Source organism: Cupressus sempervirens, chromosome 8 (genome assembly GCF_028749045.1).
Source record: "Cupressus sempervirens isolate cs-2001-9-10 chromosome 8, ASM2874904v1, whole genome shotgun sequence".
NCBI lineage: Eukaryota > Viridiplantae > Streptophyta > Pinopsida > Cupressales > Cupressaceae > Cupressus > Cupressus sempervirens.
This window is the reverse complement of record NC_143125.1, coordinates 697,579,414-697,602,676: the sequence shown is the minus strand read 5'-3', so window position 1 is coordinate 697,602,676 and position 23,263 is coordinate 697,579,414. Positions and strand designations below refer to the sequence as shown.

At 34.0% G+C, this 23,263-nt stretch overlaps 1 protein-coding gene and 1 pseudogene across 5 annotated transcripts in view; both read right to left on the bottom strand.

The window, feature by feature from the left end:
* Positions 1 to 3,261: 3,261 nt before the first annotated feature.
* LOC149544368 (putative galacturonosyltransferase 14) overlaps positions 3,262 to 23,263 on the bottom strand; it is a 114,922-nt gene continuing 94,920 nt past the window's right edge. For 2 of the 4 annotated variants that reach the window (XR_016355279.1, XM_089796395.1), the window contains 2 exons: positions 15,543 to 15,623; positions 3,262 to 3,596 (listed from right to left, as the gene is read on the bottom strand). Coding sequence is in view for 2 of the 4 variants with exons in the window: in XM_089796395.1 (XP_089652521.1) it covers positions 3,582 to 3,596; positions 15,543 to 15,623 (96 nt within the window). In the remaining 2 variants the exon portion in view is untranslated. Of the gene's footprint in view, positions 3,597 to 15,325; positions 15,624 to 23,263 lie in introns of those variants that run through there. The other 2 variants (XM_089796394.1, XM_089796396.1) reach the window with 2 other exon arrangements.
* On the bottom strand, positions 6,932 to 8,804 carry LOC149544369 (putative galacturonosyltransferase 13; annotated as a pseudogene). The gene is made up of 3 exons (XR_016355280.1): positions 7,963 to 8,804; positions 7,547 to 7,847; positions 6,932 to 7,459 (listed from the first exon to the last, which is right to left on the bottom strand). The product of XR_016355280.1 is annotated as a putative galacturonosyltransferase 13 (transcript).

Here is a 23,263-nt window from a genome sequence, read left to right as displayed (position 1 = left end):
CAAAGTAGATTTTCAATGGGAAGCTTCTTTTTATTTCTCCTTTCCAATCCTTTGCATGTTGATGCCATTCTTGGCAATGGGCCATGGTCAGTCTATTCTTCCTTGTTGGTTTTTTAGTATTGGTCTTGAGACTTCACTATCTCAAATGAAAAAAGAATAATTGCAAGTCTCAATGTGTTTAGAGTTCCTTGATCATCGCTTGTCTTGCTAGTCATTTGTGTAAACCATTATGCAATCAGTGGACAAGGTGGTTTTCCTTGAACTAGATTATTTTTTTAAATGATCATCCCCAAAGAAAGGTTTGTATTAATTTGTAACAACATAATAGGATTGTAGTCTTCTGTGATTGAATGCAACTTATTTTTTAGGCATAAAATGATTTTTTTAGCTTTGTTTTGCATTTTTTACACAATAAAATTATATTTTTTAGGAGGAACTTGAGTATTGGCAGCCGAGTTGAGTTGAAGGATTCTAAAAGTATTGGTTATCAACATGGAAAATAGACCTGTGGAACATCGAGGATGGATGTGAAGAAGCAGAAGAAGAACAAGGGAAAAAGTGTGCAAGTTGAGGACTTGGAGGATATGTATGTGAAGAACCAATTTGTGATTTGCATGTTGAATCCCAGAAGATGTTCTTCCTACTACTGAGAACATCTTTTTGAACCTCAGTTGTCTAATGCAGGAGCATCCTAGGGTGGTGTGGTTTGACCTTGAAGTTGTGGACTTGATCAAAGAAGGAAGTGTTACTCGGTCGCTATTGGGTATAGTTTTGGCCAAGGAGCTTGGTCATTAAAGGGGCTCAGTCGTTGAAGGAGCTCGACAGTACTAATTGCTCAACACTCACTGTAGTGCTCAACATGCACTAGGAGCTTGACATGCATTAGGAGCTCAACATGCTTTAGGAGCTCGATAATGCTTATGGTTTGGCTAATGCTCAACTTGGTTTCTCTGTCACTCGGTCTAGTATTGGTTCCTATAGGTGTCAATTTGTCTATGAACCAACTTTTTGCATTTAATTTTTGTATGGATATTTAGTTTGTGTTATAGCTGACTTTGGCTCAACATATATTTAATGTAAAGGTTTTAATTTAATTTGTAATGAATTGGGTTGACCTATGGCTTAGTTGGGTATAAGTAGGGGATCTTGTGGAGTCTTTAGTCATTCATTCTAGCTTGGAGAAGATGATGAAGTGTAGGAGTGAATTTTAAAGGGCTAGTAGTTGTGGCTTGGAAAACTAGGAGATTGCTTTGTGGGATTACGAGCACAAGTTAGGATTTCCTTGAGGTTTTCTTCTAGAGTGTGGATCTGGACTAGCTGAGATTAGGATTGTGAGTTAGATCTTGTGAGATCTTACATAACTGTTTCTATAATTTTTGTTGTATTTGGCCCTAACCCAGAAGGCCTTATGGTCAGGCACATTGTATGTAAACAATTATTTATGAATAAATTGTTGTGATTTGGTATCAGATCTTGCTTTGTTGTTGTGTTCTGGCTGTGTGGTTATTTGCAGGGGTCTAGGTTACCTCCAATAGGGGTACCCTCAGATTCTCATTGCATCAATGTTGGCCATGTGAAAATATCTAGTTTAAATTTTAATTTTGTTATTTTATGAGTGTCGATGCAATTGTAATAGCATTGCCTATTCAGTATGTGTTTTCCAAATGGTGGTAATCTCTTTGTATTTGTATGAGGAATAAACCAAGACTCTTCATGGGGCATGTCCATTCATTAATATAGTTAATATAATGATAATCTTGTGTGTGTGTGTGTGTGTGTGTGTGCGCGCGTGCATGTGCGCATATATATATATATATATATATATATATATATATATATATATATATATATATATATATATATATATATATATGTGGAGGAGAGAGAAAGTAACAAAAATAAAAAGGAAAAATAATAAACAGGTTAAAAAATAGAAAAAAAAAGAAGTCATTTCATTTACCAAGGTGCATAGGTTGAATAAAAGAAAAAAAATAGTCATTTTATTTATTGAGGTGTGTAGGTGGTATTTTAGAAGTTTGTGGAAATTTTTTCAAATCATGCATTTAATATTTGTTGTGATCCACAAAGGCAATGTAACTTTCTAATGGGCCCACATGGTGGTGCTTAGTTGTAATTGGGTGGAAATTTAATATTTGTTGTAAGGTAGTTGCATTTACTTGTTATCCCACATTGGTTGTGTTTGTAATATCCTGAGTAGTAAATGCCTATATAATCAAGGCATATGAGCATTTGTAAGAAAGTTCTTAAGGTGTAATCTCTTGTGATAGAAGCTCTAGTGGAAGATTATCTTCAAGTAGAAGTTCTTGTGGTAGAAGATCTTCAAGTGTAAGATCTTGGGATGAAGGCTCTTCTTGGGGAAGCTCTTTGGATGAAAGCTCTTGTGGTGGAAGTTCTTCTTGTGTAAGCTTCTTTTGAAGAAGTCGTGGCTATGATATCATCTAGTTGATGTTGTAAGGATTTTCAAGTATAAGTATATGTCTTGTTTTAGCTAGGGAGCATAAAGACAAGACATAAATTTTAAACCATTGGTAATGTTAACAATGACACATAAAGGAAATCAAAAGATTTTCATTATTCTAATATCATATTAGATATCATGAGTATTGGTCTTCCAGAATACCAACACTAGATATTCACCAAGTAGTCAAAAGGTTTGATATCAAATATGATATCATGCGTATTGGTCTCCTAGAATACATGATATTCACCGATTAATAAGTATTGGTTACACATATGATAATATGAGTATTGGTCTTCCATAATACGTGATAGTCTCCAATTACTCAACAAGGTTTGATATCACATATGATGTCATGAGTATTAGTCTCTTAGAATACATTATATTCACCAATTACTCAATAAGATTTGATATCACATCTAATATCATGAGTATTAGTCTTCCGGAATACATGATATTCACCAAATATTCTTTGAGTACTGGCTTTCCAGAATACATGAAATTCACAAAAAATATTCTTTGAGTATTGGCTTTCTAGAATGTCAAAATGCAAGATATTCACCAAGTAGTGTGAGTAATGGCCTCCCAGAACATCAAGTCGCATGTTATTCACCAAGTACTATGTGTAATGGCCCTCCAAAACATCAATTTGCATAACATTCACCAAGTAATAAAAATAAAGTTTATAAGGTATGTGCAAACGCATTCTCATAAAGCTTACCATATAAACATCTAGCATGCAAAGTACAATCTATCATGATCTATAGAGACATCGTAAGAAATTCATCATAATAGAAAATTAAGTTATTGCAAGATCATCACCTTTCAATAACTTTTGCAAATATAAGTGGTGATCATTTGGAAGTTGTCACTCCCTCATGATGTACATAAGGGTAGGCTCTTTAAATCATGCAACTACATGCATGATACCAAAAGTCTACATTCAAGGTCAAAACTCTCTCTAAATTTGATATGATTAAAATCTTCAAAGATCAACTGAAAACATATCCTCTATCTGCTCCTTCAGACGGATGTGTCAAACTCCCTTTGAACATCAAGCCTCTATGCTCCTTTGAAGAAGTGTCTCCCTCTAAATTTGATATCAATCCTCATTTTCCTACAAGAACACCATCAGAACATATCAAGGCAAATAGCTGTTATAGTAATAAAACCACATTTAATAATTATTCTCAGTATTAATATTATTATGTTTGAACTAGAAAAACATTAGAAATTTGATTTTAAATAATCATCTATGTATAAATGATCTATTAGAATTTTTCTACCATATATATAAAAAGTAAACAATATAAGGTAAGTATTGTAAATATTATTTCATAGCCATTCTTATAGATAAGCTAATATAAGATAAATTTATTAATGTCCAACAAGAGACCAATGAGGGTCTAAGGGACTGACAACAGTAAAAAGGGCAAATGCCAACAGAGGGAGCACCAAACATTATTCACAGAAAGAATGTGAAAGCAATATATAATTTAAATATTGTAAATATTATTTCATAGTCATTCTTATGGAATGGTACAATATGAATGTGATCACATTACTGTACCACTCCATAAGAATGGCTATGAAATAATATTTACAATATTTTAATTATCTTATATTTTTTGCCTTATTACACTTGGGTATATATGGTGCCCATTTCACCTTTTAAGGCAACATGTAAATGTACATAGTGCCAGTTTGGTATGCCCACACTCAAGTGACACTTTAATCATTTAGCAAGATTGATGAATAACCTCAAATTATCGCAAATCAAAGTAACGTGGGCTAACATGCACCCTATCATGCCTAATGACATACATTTCATGAATCTCTTCCTTAGTACACCTGATCACATGTGGGTAGAAACTTGTGATAGCGTAAGAACAATATGCCTAACCAAAACATTAATTAAGGGGTTGTAATTTGGGTTGTTATCCAATGTTCTCCAAATACGTTTTTATTGCATTGTCTATGGTGCAACTTATATGCACTTGTTTTCAATGAAAATATAAGTCTTTTAGACTATTTAACACTTGATACAAGTGCATATAAGTTACCCACTCGCTAATTTTAAGTCATTCAGGCATGCCACTCACAAGTACACAAAAACATGTACACATCTCTAATGGTTTGAATGGAACAATGGGTTAGACAAATGATATTTGCCCTTCTCAATGCTTTGCGTGATGAACATCAACACTTATATCCTCGTTGGTCGGCTGTGTAAGTTTTAAGTATTCCTGTTTGTATGGTTGATGCCCTCTTTTATGTCTTTCCACCTTGGCTATAATCAAATGTGGACTCTCAGATGGGGTAGCATTTGTTATTCTTTCTTCTTTGGTCGTTGTGTAATATTGCTCTCAGTTTGTAACCAACGATGTGATCTTTCTCAGGTTATCCAACTGCATCCTTTGCATTACTTTGTTGAACTTCACTTGGGTGGAGAATTTATCATTTTCAAAACTACAATAACTACCCTTGATTTATCAAAATGTATGATCGGTCATATACCTAACATCATTTCATTACCTTATGGTGGAGGCTATGGCTTTCGCAATTTTGAAACATAAGCAACAATACCTGCAATATTAATGATTGTTGAAGACAATATAAAAATCTTTCTCAAACAATGAGCTTGATGAAGGAAAGCACTTATGTGTCTTGATAGGCCTACGGCTATCAAAAGCCTTTGTCAAATAGTGGTATGCCTTGCAGATGGCTTCCATATCTTCCATGTGTATCTATGAGTGACATTCTATCAATGTATGTGCCATTTCATGACTCCACTAGCGTTGCAGCAGCAAGTATAATCTATCTTCTACAAGAACACCACCATTGTTCTATTACTGACCCTTTGACCTCAATCAACACCCTTTTAGTCATGGCAATGCATTTGTTCTCTTTGACTTATATTATGAATGTTGTATTATATCTTTATCAATGCTAGCACACATTTGACCGAGCATGCCATGTGGTGGGTGATTGATTTGGTCATTGTTTATGTTTGACTTATATGCACGCATGTAACCTCAAAATAGATTCCTCCTATTGATAAATTATGTTTCATGATAATTAATTGTATGATGACGTCAATTAAAAATATTTGCCCCTGCAAATAGCCTTACCTAACTATGCCAAGAAATGATTTTAGGGATTCTTACGAACACAATATGAAGTTGTACTTATCCTAAAATGCCAAAACTTCGCTAAAGGATACACTCATGCTCACACACAAAAGAGTCTTCCTTTGTAATTCTTAGATAACTAGACAGGGGGCCATGATCCATAATCGTCACCTGTATATGTTATCCATATAAAATTCATTGTATATCTACTCTTTCACTTACATAGAAGCACTGCCCCTAACTTTCTGAATATGCATAGCCTGATTTAAAGCCCTCATAATTTTAATTTTTTTTTTTTTTTGGTATGTTGGCGATTGTTGATGTCTTCGCATTAACCATACATCAAACCCTGCCTCCTCTTCTATATTTACCTACTTTTTGTTTGTCCAAGTTGTCATGTACTTCATCAGACTTGGGATTTGCTTTAAATGGCACTAGTGATTCGATCTTTGCTTTTTTGCATATGCATTAATATGGATTGTTGAATTTTTGTCCTTTCTTCATATGTTTTAAGGTGGTATATTCCCTTCTTTTCTCTTCGTTGTTCACTAATGCATTTGCAATTCGTTTTGATACCATATTATTTTACGAGGATCGTTACAAATGTAATAACACTGCCTATTCGATATGTGTTTTCCAAATGACAACGATCTCTTTAAATTTGCATGAGGAATAAACCAAGATAGGAGATGTTCCTTTATGAGACATGTCTATTCATTAACAATATTAATATAATGATAATCTTAATCATAATTGCGTATATATATATATATATATCTCACAAGATTATCTTACTAAAGCTACCAAACATCAACAAATTTTAATTTTTTACTCTTATTTTAATGCCAATAAACTCATGGCTTCTAGCTGGATGTTAAATTGTACACTATAAAAACTATTTTAAAGACTCTATCGTCCGAAAAAATATTTTTTTTCTGGTAGGATATTATTTTATTAATCAGGCCTATATAGGCAGAGACTATATTTTCAGTTCACTTCAATTCATTAAAAAATATCAAATAAGTATTTGTAATGTTTGATATGGTTTACATCTTGTAAACATTGAGTAATTTATATATCAACATGGCTGTACTATAATTTAATTGAATTGGATCTACAGTCCTTCCAACACGTTTGCTGGGATAAGTCCAATATAATTCTATGTTAGAACAAATTCATCAAATGTACGGTTGAATCTGCTATTCCTTATTTTATTTGAATGGGCGATTTTATACAACTAGCTCCTTAGGCATCTGAACTCTAATATAACACCACTTTTATGTTGTCCATGCATAAAGTGCTTGCAATGAAAGTCTTCTGATGTTGTAACCAATGTTCAAGCAAAATTGCTTTAGATGAAATTTTACAGCATACAAAAATACAAAAGGATTAACTTCTGAAACACATCTTTGCTAATCCACGGATATACAGACACTGTTTCTCTCAAATGAGAGAAAAGGCACATAACCAAGTAAGTAATTTTCCATTGCCCTCAGTTCCCTGCGGTTGATACTGCAACACAAGAATTAGATTGAACGGACACAAACAGCTTAAAGCTTCAAAGTTAAGGCTATCTAATGTTGCAACTTTTAATGAATTCGTCAGAGTAATCCAAATACTTCGTCCAAAAAGGTTTTAGCTGTGGAAATGCTATGTCCAGCCATGGCTTAGCTTGCCCATTGTAATGGATTACAGCCGCTTGTTGTACATCATCAAGATTAGTCTCAGATTGATATCCTAATCCCAACATATGCCAAATGGGATCGGTGGGATGAACATGACCATTGAAAGAGATTAATGCTGGGGGCAATGTTCCAAATCGCCAGAAAGTAAAATTAGATTCCAGATTCTGCCACAGAAAACCCAGTTTCCATCAGTAAGAGCTCTGGCACATATGAATGTCATACATGGATCAAATAATCATCATTATATTTACCTTTCTGATCCAATAATGATAGGCTTCCTTGATATTCGTCATCCTCCAAGCTTTGAGATCAAAGATATTCATACCATATGCCCATGCACACTGATCTGGGTCCAAATTCCCTGAAATAAGTGGATGAGAAAAATTGAAATAATTTTTGAAACTCTGACATAACATATGGATCTTTCACCCTGCATGTCTCAACCGCACCATTAGCCTTTCCTTGTAGATTAATATCCCACAATGTGGATATGTCTCGCTGAACTACTACATCATCGTCAAGAAACACAACCTTCTGGAGATTTGGAAAGAGCTGAACCCAGAGAATTAAGAAGGCAATTAGATTGAAGCAAAGCATTTACCCATGTTATAATTTCATTTAGGCATTCTTGTACATAGAAAGAGAGATTTTATGAGGGTTCACTTGCCTCTGGAAGATATATGCGTAAGTGGTTCATTATCGATATGTATCTAGGGCTTCTTGACTGCAGTTTCAAGTTCAGCACATGAAGACTATCATTAGTAACTTTCCCAATTGAATGGTCTCCATAGTAATATCTTTGAACCTTAACATGGTTCTCTAATTCTTTTAAAACTGGAGCCTGATCCTCCGTCAACCAGTCAAATTGGTCTATGCTTTTCACTTCAACAATGGCAGGATTAGGAGGATGCAAAGCAAACCAAGCATGCATTGCTGAATATGTCTTCTTATCTGTAATTATGTGGATGACCAATTGTTTTGGCTTTTCGAAATTTCTCACAGCTGATGAAACTACTACAGATGCTGCAATGACATTGTCAGATGCCAGGACAATATTATGATAGATGCTGTCTGTAAGATGATACACTAATTCCGGAGATGGTAACTGCCCCCGGGCATGAGCATTTGAGGAATACTCGTCAGAGAGCCCAAGGGAAAGGCAATGCAAGCCCTTTGGGATGCTGCTTGATGCAGTCTGTCTATATTGATATTCTTCTAGCTTATGAGATTGAATCTTCCTTTCCATTTGCTCAACCTGGAAAAGTGCACTAATTCCTACATAGGGCATGAGCTCATAAAACTTGCACTCATACTTTGCTATGGTCATTGTGAACTATCTCACATTGTGGAATTCATCTACTCTATGCTGGTTCCATTCCTTTGTTAGGAATCGCTCATAGAAGTTTTCTACAAATAACTCCCATGTGATGTTGTTCATGTTTATACCCAGTTTCTTCTCTTCGATAATCCACAAAGTGGCTCCAAAGAGTTCTAGGTTGGTAATAGAAAACCTTGCTTTGACATTAGTGTCAAAGTCCTAAATAGAAAAAACCCTATCATATAACACTAACTTGAGCATGCACATTTAATGTTTAAGCAGCTGCAAATAGAACCTGATAGTCATAATGTTACCACCCTACCTTACACAATATTACATTCATCCTGCATTAGTACTCACATGCATTTCTAGCAATATATATATATATATATATATCATAATAGCCTTCAGCTAAAGACCATGTGCAAAAACTAATGTATCCATTGAGTAAGAAATCATGTATGATTTGAATTGCTGAATCAAATAACTACAGAAAGTTCAGTTAAGAAGGCTTTGTGGCAAGGTCCAGTTTAAAATAATACAAGGCCAATACAACCTGTTCAATTTTTAGTGAATTCTAACAAATATTTTACTTACATAAGATTGAATGTGCTGGTGGAGAGTTGTTAAAATGGGAGGTTGGTAGCATAGTTTAAATGATTCCATTCACTTAATAGATCTGAGCACAGTATGAAATCAACATTAGCAGATATCATATATCTGGTTCGCATCTTGTCATAGAACGTGCCTTATCCTCAATATCTATAGTGCACAGGGACACATCCCTGGGGTTTTTTTGACTATCCCCATTCCAATGACATTTTGCAGATGTGGGTACACATCAGAAACCTCCCCGAGCTTTTTAATACCCCTTTCTGTTGAGAAAAGTTCGTCTTTCATGCCCACAGGATGTCCCCAGCTTTCGCTAGCATCCCAAGACAGCAGTTTGAGAAAAGAAAGCAAGCAAGTATTTTGAAGTGGATTTTTGATCAATTTAGGGATGCCATATAGTGTACCACAATTTGATCTCTTTATTTATTTATGATGGAGAGTCTTATATCAAACCCAGATTGTATTTGCAACCTTTTGATTTTTTTACAGTGTACCATAGTTCAACCTTTTTAGTAAGGAATAGAATGATGGAAAGTTGACTGCCAATGTTAAAGGTATGACCATAAACCACCACCTGGTTAAACTGTTATTCCTGTCATTCCATAATATTTCTAATAATGGCTTAAGAAATTAGAATGATGTTAAAATGTGTCAAAACTGAAATAAAAAATGTTCTACATTGTGGCAGAAATAAGGAAAGCAGGGATGTGTCCCATGCTCTATTTCAGGTGTCCCTATACCAGGGGTGTTTTGAGGATGCCATGGAAATACCTTCCCATCATAAAGTACACCCTCTAAATGTTTGGAGACATAGGGCTAGCTGTCCTGGATGTTAAAGTTTTAAAAACAATTTGCATTCCTCTAATAAAAGTAGAACTATAAAATATTGTGACTGTTGGAGGTAGAATATCCAACAGTGCCAAGACTGATGGAAGTAGCTAAGTACATCAGAAACATGGTGAAGCAAAGCATCAATCTACACCATATAAATGATGCAGTAGGAAGAACAAATAATTTTACTAAGCGGCACATAAGAAATCCGGTCACAAAGACTGTGAGTGTGCTTGTAGGAATAGTTCTATGCAGGGAAGAAATAATAAATAAAGATATTTTACTACAAAGATGTGTTGCAAAAGGCACAAAAACAAAACCCAAATTAAAGCAGTTTATTGCATAGTTCAGGCAACAAATGGCATCTTTTAAAATTTAAATTGAGTCATGGAATGATCCAATATTCATGAATTATATAAAACATTCCTTGAAAAGACAATTTGGCGTCATTGATAATTGCAGAGGATGGTGCAAGAGAATAACAATGACAATAAGTGTACAAATTACTTTCAGTTTGGCCTCTATACAAATGTAAGAATTACAAATTCAAATGTAACAAATGTATGATTGAACTCGTGCTATAATACTGCATTACGATTTTGTATATGGGCATAGCAAGATGTCACTCACTAGATTGACGACATCATTTAACAGCCTCCTGTGTCTTCTATAAGTCTAGTGGTTGTATCAAGCATTGATAGGTCGATCTTTTCGTGCAACGACAACCCTGATAGGTTAACAAGTGGCATCAAAGCTTGGTCATAGGTTGAAATCCTTGTAGGCTGCGGGGAGTAGCAGTGGGATGGGGGTTGTTAGCAATGGGCTAGCGTCCCTAGTTGGATTCGCGACATAGTTTAACAACCTCTTGTATCTTCTATAAGTCTAGCAATTGTATCGTGCATTGACAGGTTGAACTTTTGGTACAAACCCTTGATGGCACAAGTTTTTCGATTTGTTGCTGATATATTTTGATCATATATATGCCTTCCAATCAATTGAGGACCAAGTATTATGTGGTGCACCTAAATGAGATAAAATGCCTTGTATTTATAAGGGCTCAGATTCTAAGCTTGATTTTAATTTCGGCAAATATGAGGTAGAGTCATTGTTAAATCCTAAAATTTGCACCCAACCAGATTCACTGAAAAGAACTCAAAATTTTAGGTAACATTGAATCACTCATAGGCAGTGGGATTTTCCTATGAAACTGAGTGTATCTCCAGGTTATAGACCGTCTCCTTGGGATAATCACCTAAGCTCTTGTAACTAAAATGAACTCAACTTGATAGGAAAGGGGAAATAGATGCAGAAAATAAAACCCTAAAACTATACGTAGCTAATAGATGATGCACCAAAAACTTATTGATATTGAAGATATGGCTGCTAACAAACATGTGAGACTTCCCTTATTGATCAACACTTCGATCCTTTTATAATAAGGACCCGACAATGAGAGTTAAGGAAATTGAAGACATTCTCATAACAATCCCAAAAACGAAAGACACAAATTATAACTTGTAAACAAAGTACAAATGTAAGCTAGGTGATGACTGAGACAGAATGATAAAGAATCCTAAAATTCACTTTGCACTTCATTAATCAGATATTTTCACACATAGAAACATAAGGAAAGAAGACTATATTTCAAAAAGAAAAACTGTTGCAAGAAGATCGGTCCATATATTACCCCCAAAAATGAATTACAAAGTATGCAGAAAATACATCAAGGACACAAGACTGTCACGAAAAGTCTCCTCTGTATAATCATAACTCTCTTTTACAATAATAGTCCAAAAGACTAAGTACAAACCCTTTTGGGTTGAATCCTTGAAAAAAGGCTCCAAAAAAGGAGTCAATAGTCAACAAAAATGATGACAACTGACTGATAAACTGCACTAAGTGATAAAAGAACCTATGACTCACTCCTAACCGCCCATGAAATGTTCCAACTGATCATAAAGACCCTCAAGATGCTTAGTCAAAGTCCAAATTTGACCCCACACTTAACTCACACAATCTCTCCTCATGACTCAAAATGATTTGCAATACTAAATCAAACTTAATAATAGTCTCATCTTACACATGTTGAAATTTTGACCTTATCAACATATATAATAAATAAAGAAATCCAACTTGGTTTTAAAACTTCTAACATTTTCTTTTAGAAATGAAATTATTAAATAGCTTATAAGATGCTACTTAATAATTTCATTTTACATCATTATTAAGCAATTCTAAAAGAGCTTTAGAAAACAAAATGTTTAGAACAACACCTAGTTAAGATACCCGTGCCATTTTTAATGAGACATATATCAAATAGGATAAAGTATTGGAAAAATGATAATAAAAAATAAAGAAAACCACTTCACCAGGCAAAGGCAACGTGGTCACTTCTCCTCCAAGTATCAATGAGCAATCCCTAAGACAAAAATCTTCTTTCCATTCTTCATTTGCATTTTTATTTGTGCTTTTTTCGAATTCTTTGAAGAGCTAGGGTTTGTTGGAGGAAATTTTGCCTGCCACCATGATGGAATGGAGGTTTCTTGCACATCTCCATTGTGTTCATTTTTTGCTGGTCGTGAGCTTCATCTGGGACTGTTACAGCTTTTCTGATGGAAGTTGATGCCGTATGGAAGCTTTTTTGTATAGTCATCGCCTTTCTCAAGCTATACAAGGCACATACAAAATCCTCTTGCTTGCCATGACTGGTTACAATCAGCAATTAATGTGATATTTTTCCAGATTTTTCAATGACACTATAGCTCGTTGTGTTCATTGTCAATCCAAAACCATGTCACCATGCACGCACATGTTATTCTCTTTCCATAGCTGTTTATTTAAGTAATTCTGGGACTTCATTTTTATTTTCCTTGATATATTCTAAAATTACACTTTGTAGCAAAATTATGCCTATTAAGGATATACTGACTTTGCCTAGAAAGTTCATGATTTCTCCTGCTGAAAACTTTGGGTCTTTACTCTTTTCAATTTTACTTTTGGAGAAAGAATCATAAGTGAATGATTGATGGCATTTTTCTAATCTGGTATCAAAGTGCTTTTGTGATTATTGTTTACACCATCTTTGCTTCTATTTATTCTTGATGCTGATTTAGTGCCTCTCTTGTATCCTGTAGCAATTTGTTTTCTTTTGTAAGATTTCAAATTAAATAATAATTTGTCCCTTAAACAATCAGATAATTTTTCCTTTTTCCTTTTGTGCAATCTGCAATGTGATAATAAAAGGTTTCATGCGTGATGAATATATGTCCCATTAATATTATGCTTTCCTTCTTTACTTGTCTTGATCAGCTTCATAGGATCTATTTCTATTGGGTAAGTTGGGCTCAATAACCCTCGTAGGAGCCTACTGTTATATCCGTGTATCCATTAGAAACAGGGCATTGCACAGATAACAAACATGTCAATAGTAAAGTATTTCAGTGTCATAACTTTCCTTCATTTGCTGATATATGTTTTACTTTGTGAAATGAATAGCATGATAGGAATATGAATGAAGTGAAATAAGACACTTGCATTGCTTAGATCCATTGGATCTAACAATTTTTTAAATAAATGCATGGTTCAGATGCGCAGATAGAACGTGGTTCGAGGCAACGGATGGGTGGAAGCAGATGGACGGAAGCCAACCAGTCATTACAGGCAATGATTGGTGCCCGTGACTTTCTACTCTTTCTTTTCCCTTTTATGTTTTTAACTTTTGCAAAGTAGGGCATATATGAGCAATTAGGGACTACTCTCATGGTCACTTGTGTGAGAATTTTTATTTCAGCATTCGCAGCATTTTTTGATTATTATAGTTCTTTTTGTAAATATCAGTCATATATTCGGAATGAATAATACAAGGACATTTATTACTCTTTTGGCACAAAATGAACATGATCTCAATATGCATGAACTGAATTAAGACGTAAAATGCTTATGTAATTGTATAAAACCTTTGCAATCATAAATAAATTTCAGCATGTGTAAAAATTTAGTAACAGTCATTTAAGTCATAGATCTAGTTGTCAATATTTATTAATTGACGTCTTTTGCCCTTTCATTTTGTTGCGTATGTACATTGATAATGAGCCAAATGATTAGACATTGATATTTTGTTATATTGTATGTCAACTTGTGAATTCCAAACTCATCTCTCTTGATTCACAATATGTTTCTAATATATATAATGAATTCTCTATTGTTTGAACTTTTGAGATTTTCTATGTTTTCAATTTCCACTGCTTTTATTACTTGTCATCACCTACAAAAAGGCCTTCCATGTCCTATTATTGTGGAAACCCATCTGCTCCATTTCCTTTTGTCATCATCCTAGAAACTTGGTGGGACATAGGATTTTCCAGTCCATTCATGCACAACTGCAATTTGTTTGGCTAAGTGGCTATATATGAATCAAAATGACCTCTACAATAGTGTTATGCCTCATTACTAATGAAGTACTATAGAAAATTTAATGTCAATGACATTGGCTTATGAAAGTATAGAAATAGCAGGGTTGTTAGGTAAAATTTAATGGTTCGGCGAGGTAAAAAGGAATGTTTAACAACTTAATAAGATGCAAAATACAAATATGTGCCCTTGATTTATATAATATATTGCTTTCAAGATTCTCACATTTTGTTATTTTGTAGTTTAGCCTTTTGGCTTTTTTTGGTATATGCATAGTGACAACTAAGTGAATAAACACTCAAATGATTAAAATGAAATTTTGTTGATTTGTATGTTGTGAAATCTCAAATTCCTTTCCAACATTATTTCAATATGGTTATATAATGAACATGGTGAGTGACCTTTATATGGATAGCTGAGATTTCTATACTGTTTACATTTCCTTTCTCTTAAATTGCTGTCCATTCCCAATCCCTGTCATTTTGTAAACGTCTCCACATGTTTCATGTTGTCCCTATCTAGAAATACTATGGAACATTGCTCAATAGCTTCTAAGGTCAAGCTTTGGTATTTCTATATGGATCTTGAAAATTATCCCTCTCATTTTCAAGATTTTTCTGGTTGAGATGATATAGCTACCAATTGTTAGGAGACTTGTTGAACCCAGTGATCATAGTGTCATTGGAGATTGTAGCTGCGATAGAGATCTTTATCTTTAGAAATATGGACATTATTATCATTATGGTCACCTTCAGCTGAATTGGATAATTATGATAAAATTGTAATTGTTGTTCATTTTTCACACATGTTCAAATGAAGGAAGATACATGCTTATTACTTTCAAGTAATTTTCAGAAAATGCATCAAAGAAAAGTATTTTATTCATTTTGAAATAATGTTCAATATTTGCATAAAGGAGCAAATCATGACAGAAATTTAATGCTGAAAGTAAATTTCTCCCACACATCTGACTGTGAGAGTAGTCCCTATGTGCTGACATATATCTATACCCTACTGAAATCAATAACATGAAAAAGGAGAAAAGGGAGGAAAAGGTCATGGGCACCAGTCATTGCCTGTAATGACTGGTGAAGGGGCGTCCATCTGCATCCACCACCTTGTTGTTCTGGATCTCGCCCTTTCCGTGCTTCCAATCCCTGCGTCCATAAAAGAGAATGGGTTAGATCCAATGGATCTAAGCAATGCTGATAGCTCACTTCATCTCACTTTCATCATCCCACATGCTATTCATATCACTAAAATACAGACATACATCAGCAGATAGAGAGGTCGATCATGAAGAATAAAAGTATTAAAGGGACAATTGTTTTTGTTTTGAAACCTTTTACTTATAAAAAACTGATGAAAACAAGAAAAGCATAGCAGGTGGGATTGGTTTGCATATAAATAAGTTAAAGAAAACATTAAAGGGACATGTATTCCATTACGTGAAACCTTTTGTTTCATTCAGACATAACAATGTAATGAATAGAAATTAGAAATCTATGCTAAAAAATTAAGGTGCAAGTATCTTTTAGCTAACAATAGAAAGATGTCATAAATAATAGCAGAGATCGTGTTATCAGTAAAGCTAGTTGCAGGAGGATCTTGGCAAACATCAGGTTTGTTGTCAACAGCTTAATTGAGATTACCCAAATAGCAAAAGATCAAAAGGAAGCAGGTGCAAAGTAACAGGGAATTGAAATACTTTAAGTTAATCAGTGCATGGAGGAGACAATTTTCAGTAGCCACAAGTCTTCACGTTTATTGCCAAACAATATGATATATGTGGAACAGATTTGTTAAAAGCAAAAGGGCTTAACAGGGACAGATTGCTAGAAGAGAGAAAGAAACAAACAACACATGTATGAAGCTTTTATTCTGTTTCAGTCGTCATTTTAAAGAATGGAGGTATAGACTATTTTCATAAGTTTGAAAATGTTTAAATGGTAAAAACGAGCAAAGAAGCTTCATCATAAACCACAAATCTGAGGTGGTAATTTAAACTTTTCTAGTTTTTAGAACAAAAATGGAAGAGTTACAGCTGTGGTATGACGTGTTAATGCTGCATCACTCATACAGCAATAAAAGAGTAAAAACAAAACCATAAATTGTGCCCAGATATTGCAGATCTAAATAAATATGATGCATGACAGTTTCCGTCAAGGAGCAAGTAACAAAAAAGTCTCGAAATATGGCCACTTTCAGCAAAATAATTGTTTATATCAGTTCTTACAAATTTCTGAGAAGGGTAACATACATCATAAACATCAGATATGAGTTCCTAGCAGCTATATATAAAAAATCACAAAATCTGAGATGATGATTATGCCCAGATTTTATGGCTTTCCAAAATCAAACAAGCAAAATTATCCTCCAGTGATCTAAAAATACAGTCAATCAGCTGCTAAATACAACAGTAAGAGGCGCCCAGATTTTATAGATGTAAAGTAAAAAATTTAACCAGCAGACATGTTACTTATTTTTCATGCCCATGATATATGCGAATTCCATAAAGAAATGAAGCAGGAGGACAACTTACAGCAGTAAGCAACTGAGTTACATTTTTGTCTTATTTCCAAGCATGCGAAATATGACTCACGGCGTCCAGTAGAGCCTAGCAAGAAAGAGGAAAACCCACAAGAAAAGAAGTGTGGGTTCGACTTTTAAATATCAAAGATAGAACACAGCTACAGCAAAGCTCCTTGATTTTCATACCAAATGTGTATTTTCAGTCATGCTGAAGCAGAGGAAGTAAAGGAAGCTTCAAGACTCAGCAGGAGCAGAGACGTCACCAAGAAAAATTGCCATTTCAGTTGTAAACAACGACTCCAATGCTTAGATCTGAGGTAGACACCAGTCGGCAGCCAAGAGAATCATTTTATTTTTTATGCCAACAGTCTAAGGGGCTTGTCAAGGCATCCATTGAAGGCATCATTCACCAAAAATGAAGTGGATAGAGCAAAATCGCAGGGGTTAGTCTCAGACGGCTAGGGTTTCAAAACGACCCTGCTCAGTTCATTTTTGCTCTTTCTCGGACATGAAATGACAAATAAACCTATCGACTTCCCCTTTTATGACTTTCATAATTGCATTTTAGAAGATTTCGGGTCCGGTTACATTCTATTTTTAATTGCATTTGCATACACTTGTAATAACGTATTTGTATAATGTTTTAGAGAATGCATGCACATTTAAAATTTATTATTATTCTTTAGTTGATTTATATTATTTCGACTCAAAGATAATAATAGATTTTAAATGCATTTTGGAGATAAATAAAGTAAAGTAAAATAATGCAAGTGAAAAGGGAGAGTTCATGTTTAAATGTTCTTTTATTTCTCTTAATTGCATAAGTATTAGAAAGGTTGTAATTATTATTTTTATAATTGATAATCTATAAATCAATTATTAAAATAATAACATTCATGCAATTAAGGAAATAAATAATAAAGTCTAAAGGTCAAAGCGAGTTCAAGGAGGAGTTGGGACTTTGCAAATGCCAAAATTCAAGGGGACAGCTTCAGTTAATATTTTTAGAGGCCCAATTCAGACTGAAGACTTCAGAGTGCATTATGGAGTTATTTATGGCAGTTTGGGAGACTTTTTTGCATTTTTCTTATGCATGGTTGGTGGAACCTCAGTTAGAGATATTCTAAGCATGTTTTTGGGATTTTTAGAGGTTCTTAATAATGAGTTAACTCATTTTTTCAACCTAGCTCTCCTGTTTTGGGACAGTTGTATTGTTGATATATACTCCTCTTATTTTTTAAGGAAGGGGTTCAGTTTTTGAGAGAGGACACTTATGTGATTTCATCCTTAGTGTCTTTTTTCTCCATTATTCTGATCCATTATGCAGATGTATTGTTTTAAGGGCCTTTGATGGAAATAAAATTTTCATTGGAACCAGTTTTGGAGTTGACAGATTTAGTTGTGTGCGTGAAGATGATTGATGTTATTCAAATTGTGTTTTAATAATAGGCCTTTCTGAAAGATGTCTTATCTTGTACCTTCTTTATCTAAATAGCTGTTCATAAGTTTTGAGTTGTGTTTTTGTTATTGATATATTCGATTGTGACCAAATTCCTTTCGTATATTTTCAAAAGTTCATAAACCTCCTCTTAAATTATTGATATGAATTAGCAGATCTTCAAATAAGGTTTCTTGTGATTGTCTTGTCAAATCTTTCATTGTATCTCAAGTATAGCAGTAATCTGTGTTATCAATCTTGGTGTATCACCTTATTTCTTTAAGTTTTCCATATTTTACGTTATCTTTTTACCTTTTTCCATCTGAAAGTTTCACTTCTCCATTAGTATAAGTAAGGTATAAGATATATCATACAGGAACCGGCCTAGAATCCGGAGGTTCAGCCAAGTTATAAGTTACCCACAACTTTTGGTTGATCCCATGTTTCTCCAAAATCGCTGTGAGTTTTAGGACTTAAGGCAAATTTTCAGGGTGCAGATTTTGGAGATAACAGTAATATTAAACATAAAGATGTGTCATCCGCCATGCGTTGATGCATGGAAATACAAAGAGTTGTATTTGAAAATAAAGAGTTATGAGTTGGGAAATTGAAGAAACCTTCAGTTGTAATGCGAAGAGTCTCTCTATGTGTTATATATTTCGCATTAGGTGAAAGGCATTGTACACTTGAGTTTTTTATGATCCATAAACTGATTTTTTTGTGTGGCTAGGTTTTTCCCTTTTATTTTGGAAGCGTTTTCCAAGGGTATTTTTTGTGTCTCTTGTATCCATTTTGGTTATTGCTTGTTGTTTATCTTTATTTCTGGGCTCAAACCCAACATGGTATCAGAGCCAGGTTTAATAACAATAAATAACATATGTTTGAGCAACAAATAAGGAATGTTGAAATCCTAGTAGCTTAAATAGATTTTAATATTTTCTTTTGATGGTGTTTTCTATTTCAAGCTTCTTTCTCTGTTGTGGTGTATGTGGTGTCCTTATCTATGTCTCTTTTGGCATTCTCTTGTGGAGTTGATATTTTTTATTTTGTTTCTTCTTTCTCATCTGCTACTCTCAACAACTTCTCTTTCTTCCTCGTCGGGAATTTTCTCTTTGCTTCCTTGGACTTTCTGAATTTTCTTTGCGGTTTGTGAACTTTTGTATCGTAATGGCACTCAGGTCCTGTCTCTAGTACCATAGAATAAGCCAAAAGACAAAAATAAAACTATTTTTGAAGGATCGTCTGTATGGAAAGTGATTTATTTTCGTATGCTTTTGACTTTGTTATTGAGGATGGGATTCTGCATGCTTCTTTCTACTATGTCAATATGGTTGTTCGTGCATTATATTTGAGGCTATGTGATGTCTAGTTATTATCTAGCACTTGTTTCCCTCGTGAAAGTCGGTAGCCTCATCTTATTCTTGTTTAAAGAGTGTCATTATTTCCTTTCTATTGCTCGATATGCTTAGCATGGATTGTGTGAATCGAGTGGTGTTGTCCTCAATTTTGACATCACAAAATTAAGGCAACCCTATAGAATTTTCTCATGGATTCGTAGGCAAATCCTCTCTTTTTCAACGCTTTGATGAGCCATCACGAAAACAATTCAATATCTTCAAATTGTTCTTTGTGTGGTCTTGTATATATGTTCTTTTGAAGGTTTTCTGTCGAAGCCCAATTGTTTGTTAGTAAGAGTTTTCCTTCTCATACTACAAACACTCAATTTTTGATAAATTTTCTGTAAGAATTTTCCTTAGAGAAAAATTCACCTAAGATCAAGGAGCACAATCACAAGCACACAGTAGACCAAAGAGTATGATCAATATGAAAATGCTTACTATTATCAGAAGCATGTAAGCATGTACATACACACTAGGAGAGCTTGTATATAAAGGACTCTAAGATGCATCTAGAACGTGTATAGAATGTACTAGGAGATAAGCATGACAACTAAGCACATATCCTCCACAATAAGAGGATAAGCACGATGAGGTGTCTAGAATGTTGTAGACACCATGTGCTCAAATAATGTGCTCACTCCTAAGTGTAGACAACATGTGCATAATTAGAGTGCAAACTCCTCTGTTGTCAACATGACAACTCACAAAAGTACGCATACTCCTAGGTGAGTAATAAATAAATACTAAAATATATGCATTACCCTAAGTAAACTTAAGTGTAAATAGTAAATACTTATTTACACTAACACTTTCATATTTTTTTTCCTGTGTTGTAAATAGTTTTTTCTTTTGTTTTCGCCTTGGGCCAATAGCCCTTGGAATTTTGCTTGATTTGAGCTAGCATAGGTCCAAATCAGAGTTGTCTAGCTCAAGTTATATGGAAAAAAGTGGGGTTTTTAAGGTCAACTGCATATTTTTATCAAAAATCTCATAAAAATGGGCTTTTATTGATAATTGCAGAATGTTAAATTATATTTAATATTGAAAGTGGATTTTGTGGTCCATTGTAAAATTTCAACTCATTCTGAATTGATTTGACTATAGTTTTTTATGTTTTATGAAAATAGCCCATTTCAAGACTATTTTTCATTTTACATTAATAAAAACTATAGTTACTTATTAAATATATATACATGAGACAAGTTAAGTTTGTAGAGTGGGATTTTTATTTCGTAATGCATATATATATGCATGCAGAATACTTCATAACAATCCACTCCCAATAAATTATAGGTCCCAACATTAATCCAAATGGACTCTTTATATGCAATAAAATGTTTAAATGTGTTTAGTAGGTTTCTAAAATGTATTTACATATTTTAAACTTATTTAATTAATGTAAATGAGAAAATATTACTCATTTACATATGTTGTTGCATGTATAAGTTTATTTTATATATATTAGTGCATTTAAATGGGGGTTTTCAATCCATTACATTAACATCTTTTAAAATTGCTACATAATGGACTTTTAGTAACATGTAAATCCACTAGGTGGTGATTTTGGACCCAATTGCATGCGTATGTAATATTTAAAAACCCATTTTACTTAGCCTAAGCTAATGTGATATTTTTTTGCCCAACTACATGCATTTTTGAATGTGTTTTCATGTTTTAAAACCCCGCCAAGGCAAAGTGGCGATATTTTGCCCAATTGCATGTCTTTCAAAAATGTGTAAATGGTCTCTAAAACTGCATTTTGCACTAAGTCCTCAATGAAAAACCCAAAGTGGTAATTTTGGAGCACATTGCATGCATTATAATATATGCATTTGCACAAAGAAATCTTGTTTTTTACTTGCAGCTTGCATTTGGAGAGTTTGTGACACATTTTTCACATGCAAATGCAACCAAAAAATGCATTTTTACTTCATAACATGAGATTTTTTGATCAAACACCCAAAAGTGGCAATTTTTAGCCCAAAAAGACATATGTTTGGCTCTCAAAACTTCACTAACAGGTTTCCAGCTATCAAATGCTCATATCTTAAGTCTCTCTTGGTCGTTTTCTATGATCTAAGGGTAGTTTTTGCCTAAAATCACCCAAAGAACAAATTGGGCTACTAAAAAGTGGAGTTTGTTGAGTGTTTACTTCATTTCTCAACCCATCTAGGGCACGTTTTTGCTCACAAATGCCCTATTTTTGAGCAATTTGCACCATTAAAAGAACAAGTGAATAGATCAAGGTAAGTTTGAAAGCATTTCCTATCCTTCCTAGCTTGGATTCAAGTCTTCTAAATCACTTGATATGCTTTGGACATCATTTTCCAAATTTTTTGCATGTTGCCCATTGGTTGGTTAAAACGGTTGTTAAAATGATGCAATTTTTTGCTAACTTCTTGCACTTGGCAAGCTAGAAATTTTGACTCATCTCTTGCAAGGATCGAGTCAAGATTTGAAGTCTATTTAATACTTCATCTTGCAATCTTTCTAAATCCAAGAAATCTCTTTGATTGCATTTTTAGATTTTTCACAAGTGTTTAAAACGACTTCTTCTCTTGCCTCTTGGTAAAAAGGTATGATTCCTTATTATTTTTCATAAGATTTTTGTTGTATATATTTTTTGTGTTGTGTATGCAAGTCTCTTCGTTTCCATTTTCAGATTTGCATGTTTTTGTAAATATATTGTCACTTCTTTTTCTTCCATCATCTTCAAGTTGCATATGCAAGGTCCCATTTACTTGCATGTGGAGTCGGGGATAAACACTCATTCTAATTTGGAAGAAAGTCTCTCTTTTCCCCTCATGAGAATGCAAGTGCAAGTCCCACCAATACGCATTATGTGAACCTCCATATGGTTGTCCTATGGATAAAGAAGAATTTCTCACATGCTTGTGGATACATAGTATGACTTACACCTATTAAAGTATGCTATGTTTCCATTTCATTACACTATAGCACATTTTAAAGCTCACTGTCCACATATGTAATCCACTCCAAAAAAACCCATTTTTAGCTATTCTAGTCATTTTTGAGTCATTCATAGCTTGACCCATTTGTTCAATCGCGATCCCTAATCATTCCATGTCCTTTCCCTATACATACCTTGCTCAAATCTATGTTTTTACAAACCCAAGTTTTCTATGGACCCTTCATATGATGATGTTCATACACTATGTAACTTTCATATGATAGTTGCACAAGCACACCATTTGACAATCTCAAGAGAAGTTACACCAGCAAAAGAGAAAGAGACTACTAATAGATTGAATGACATTATCAAGTCACTCAATCTTCAACTCGAGTTGCTGGACAGAATCTTGGTGCCTGGAACCAAATGATGGAGATTGATTTGAATGTCTTGTGTGAGTATGAAGTCATCATGTTTGTTGAAATATACCATGATTACGCACATGTGATGACCAAC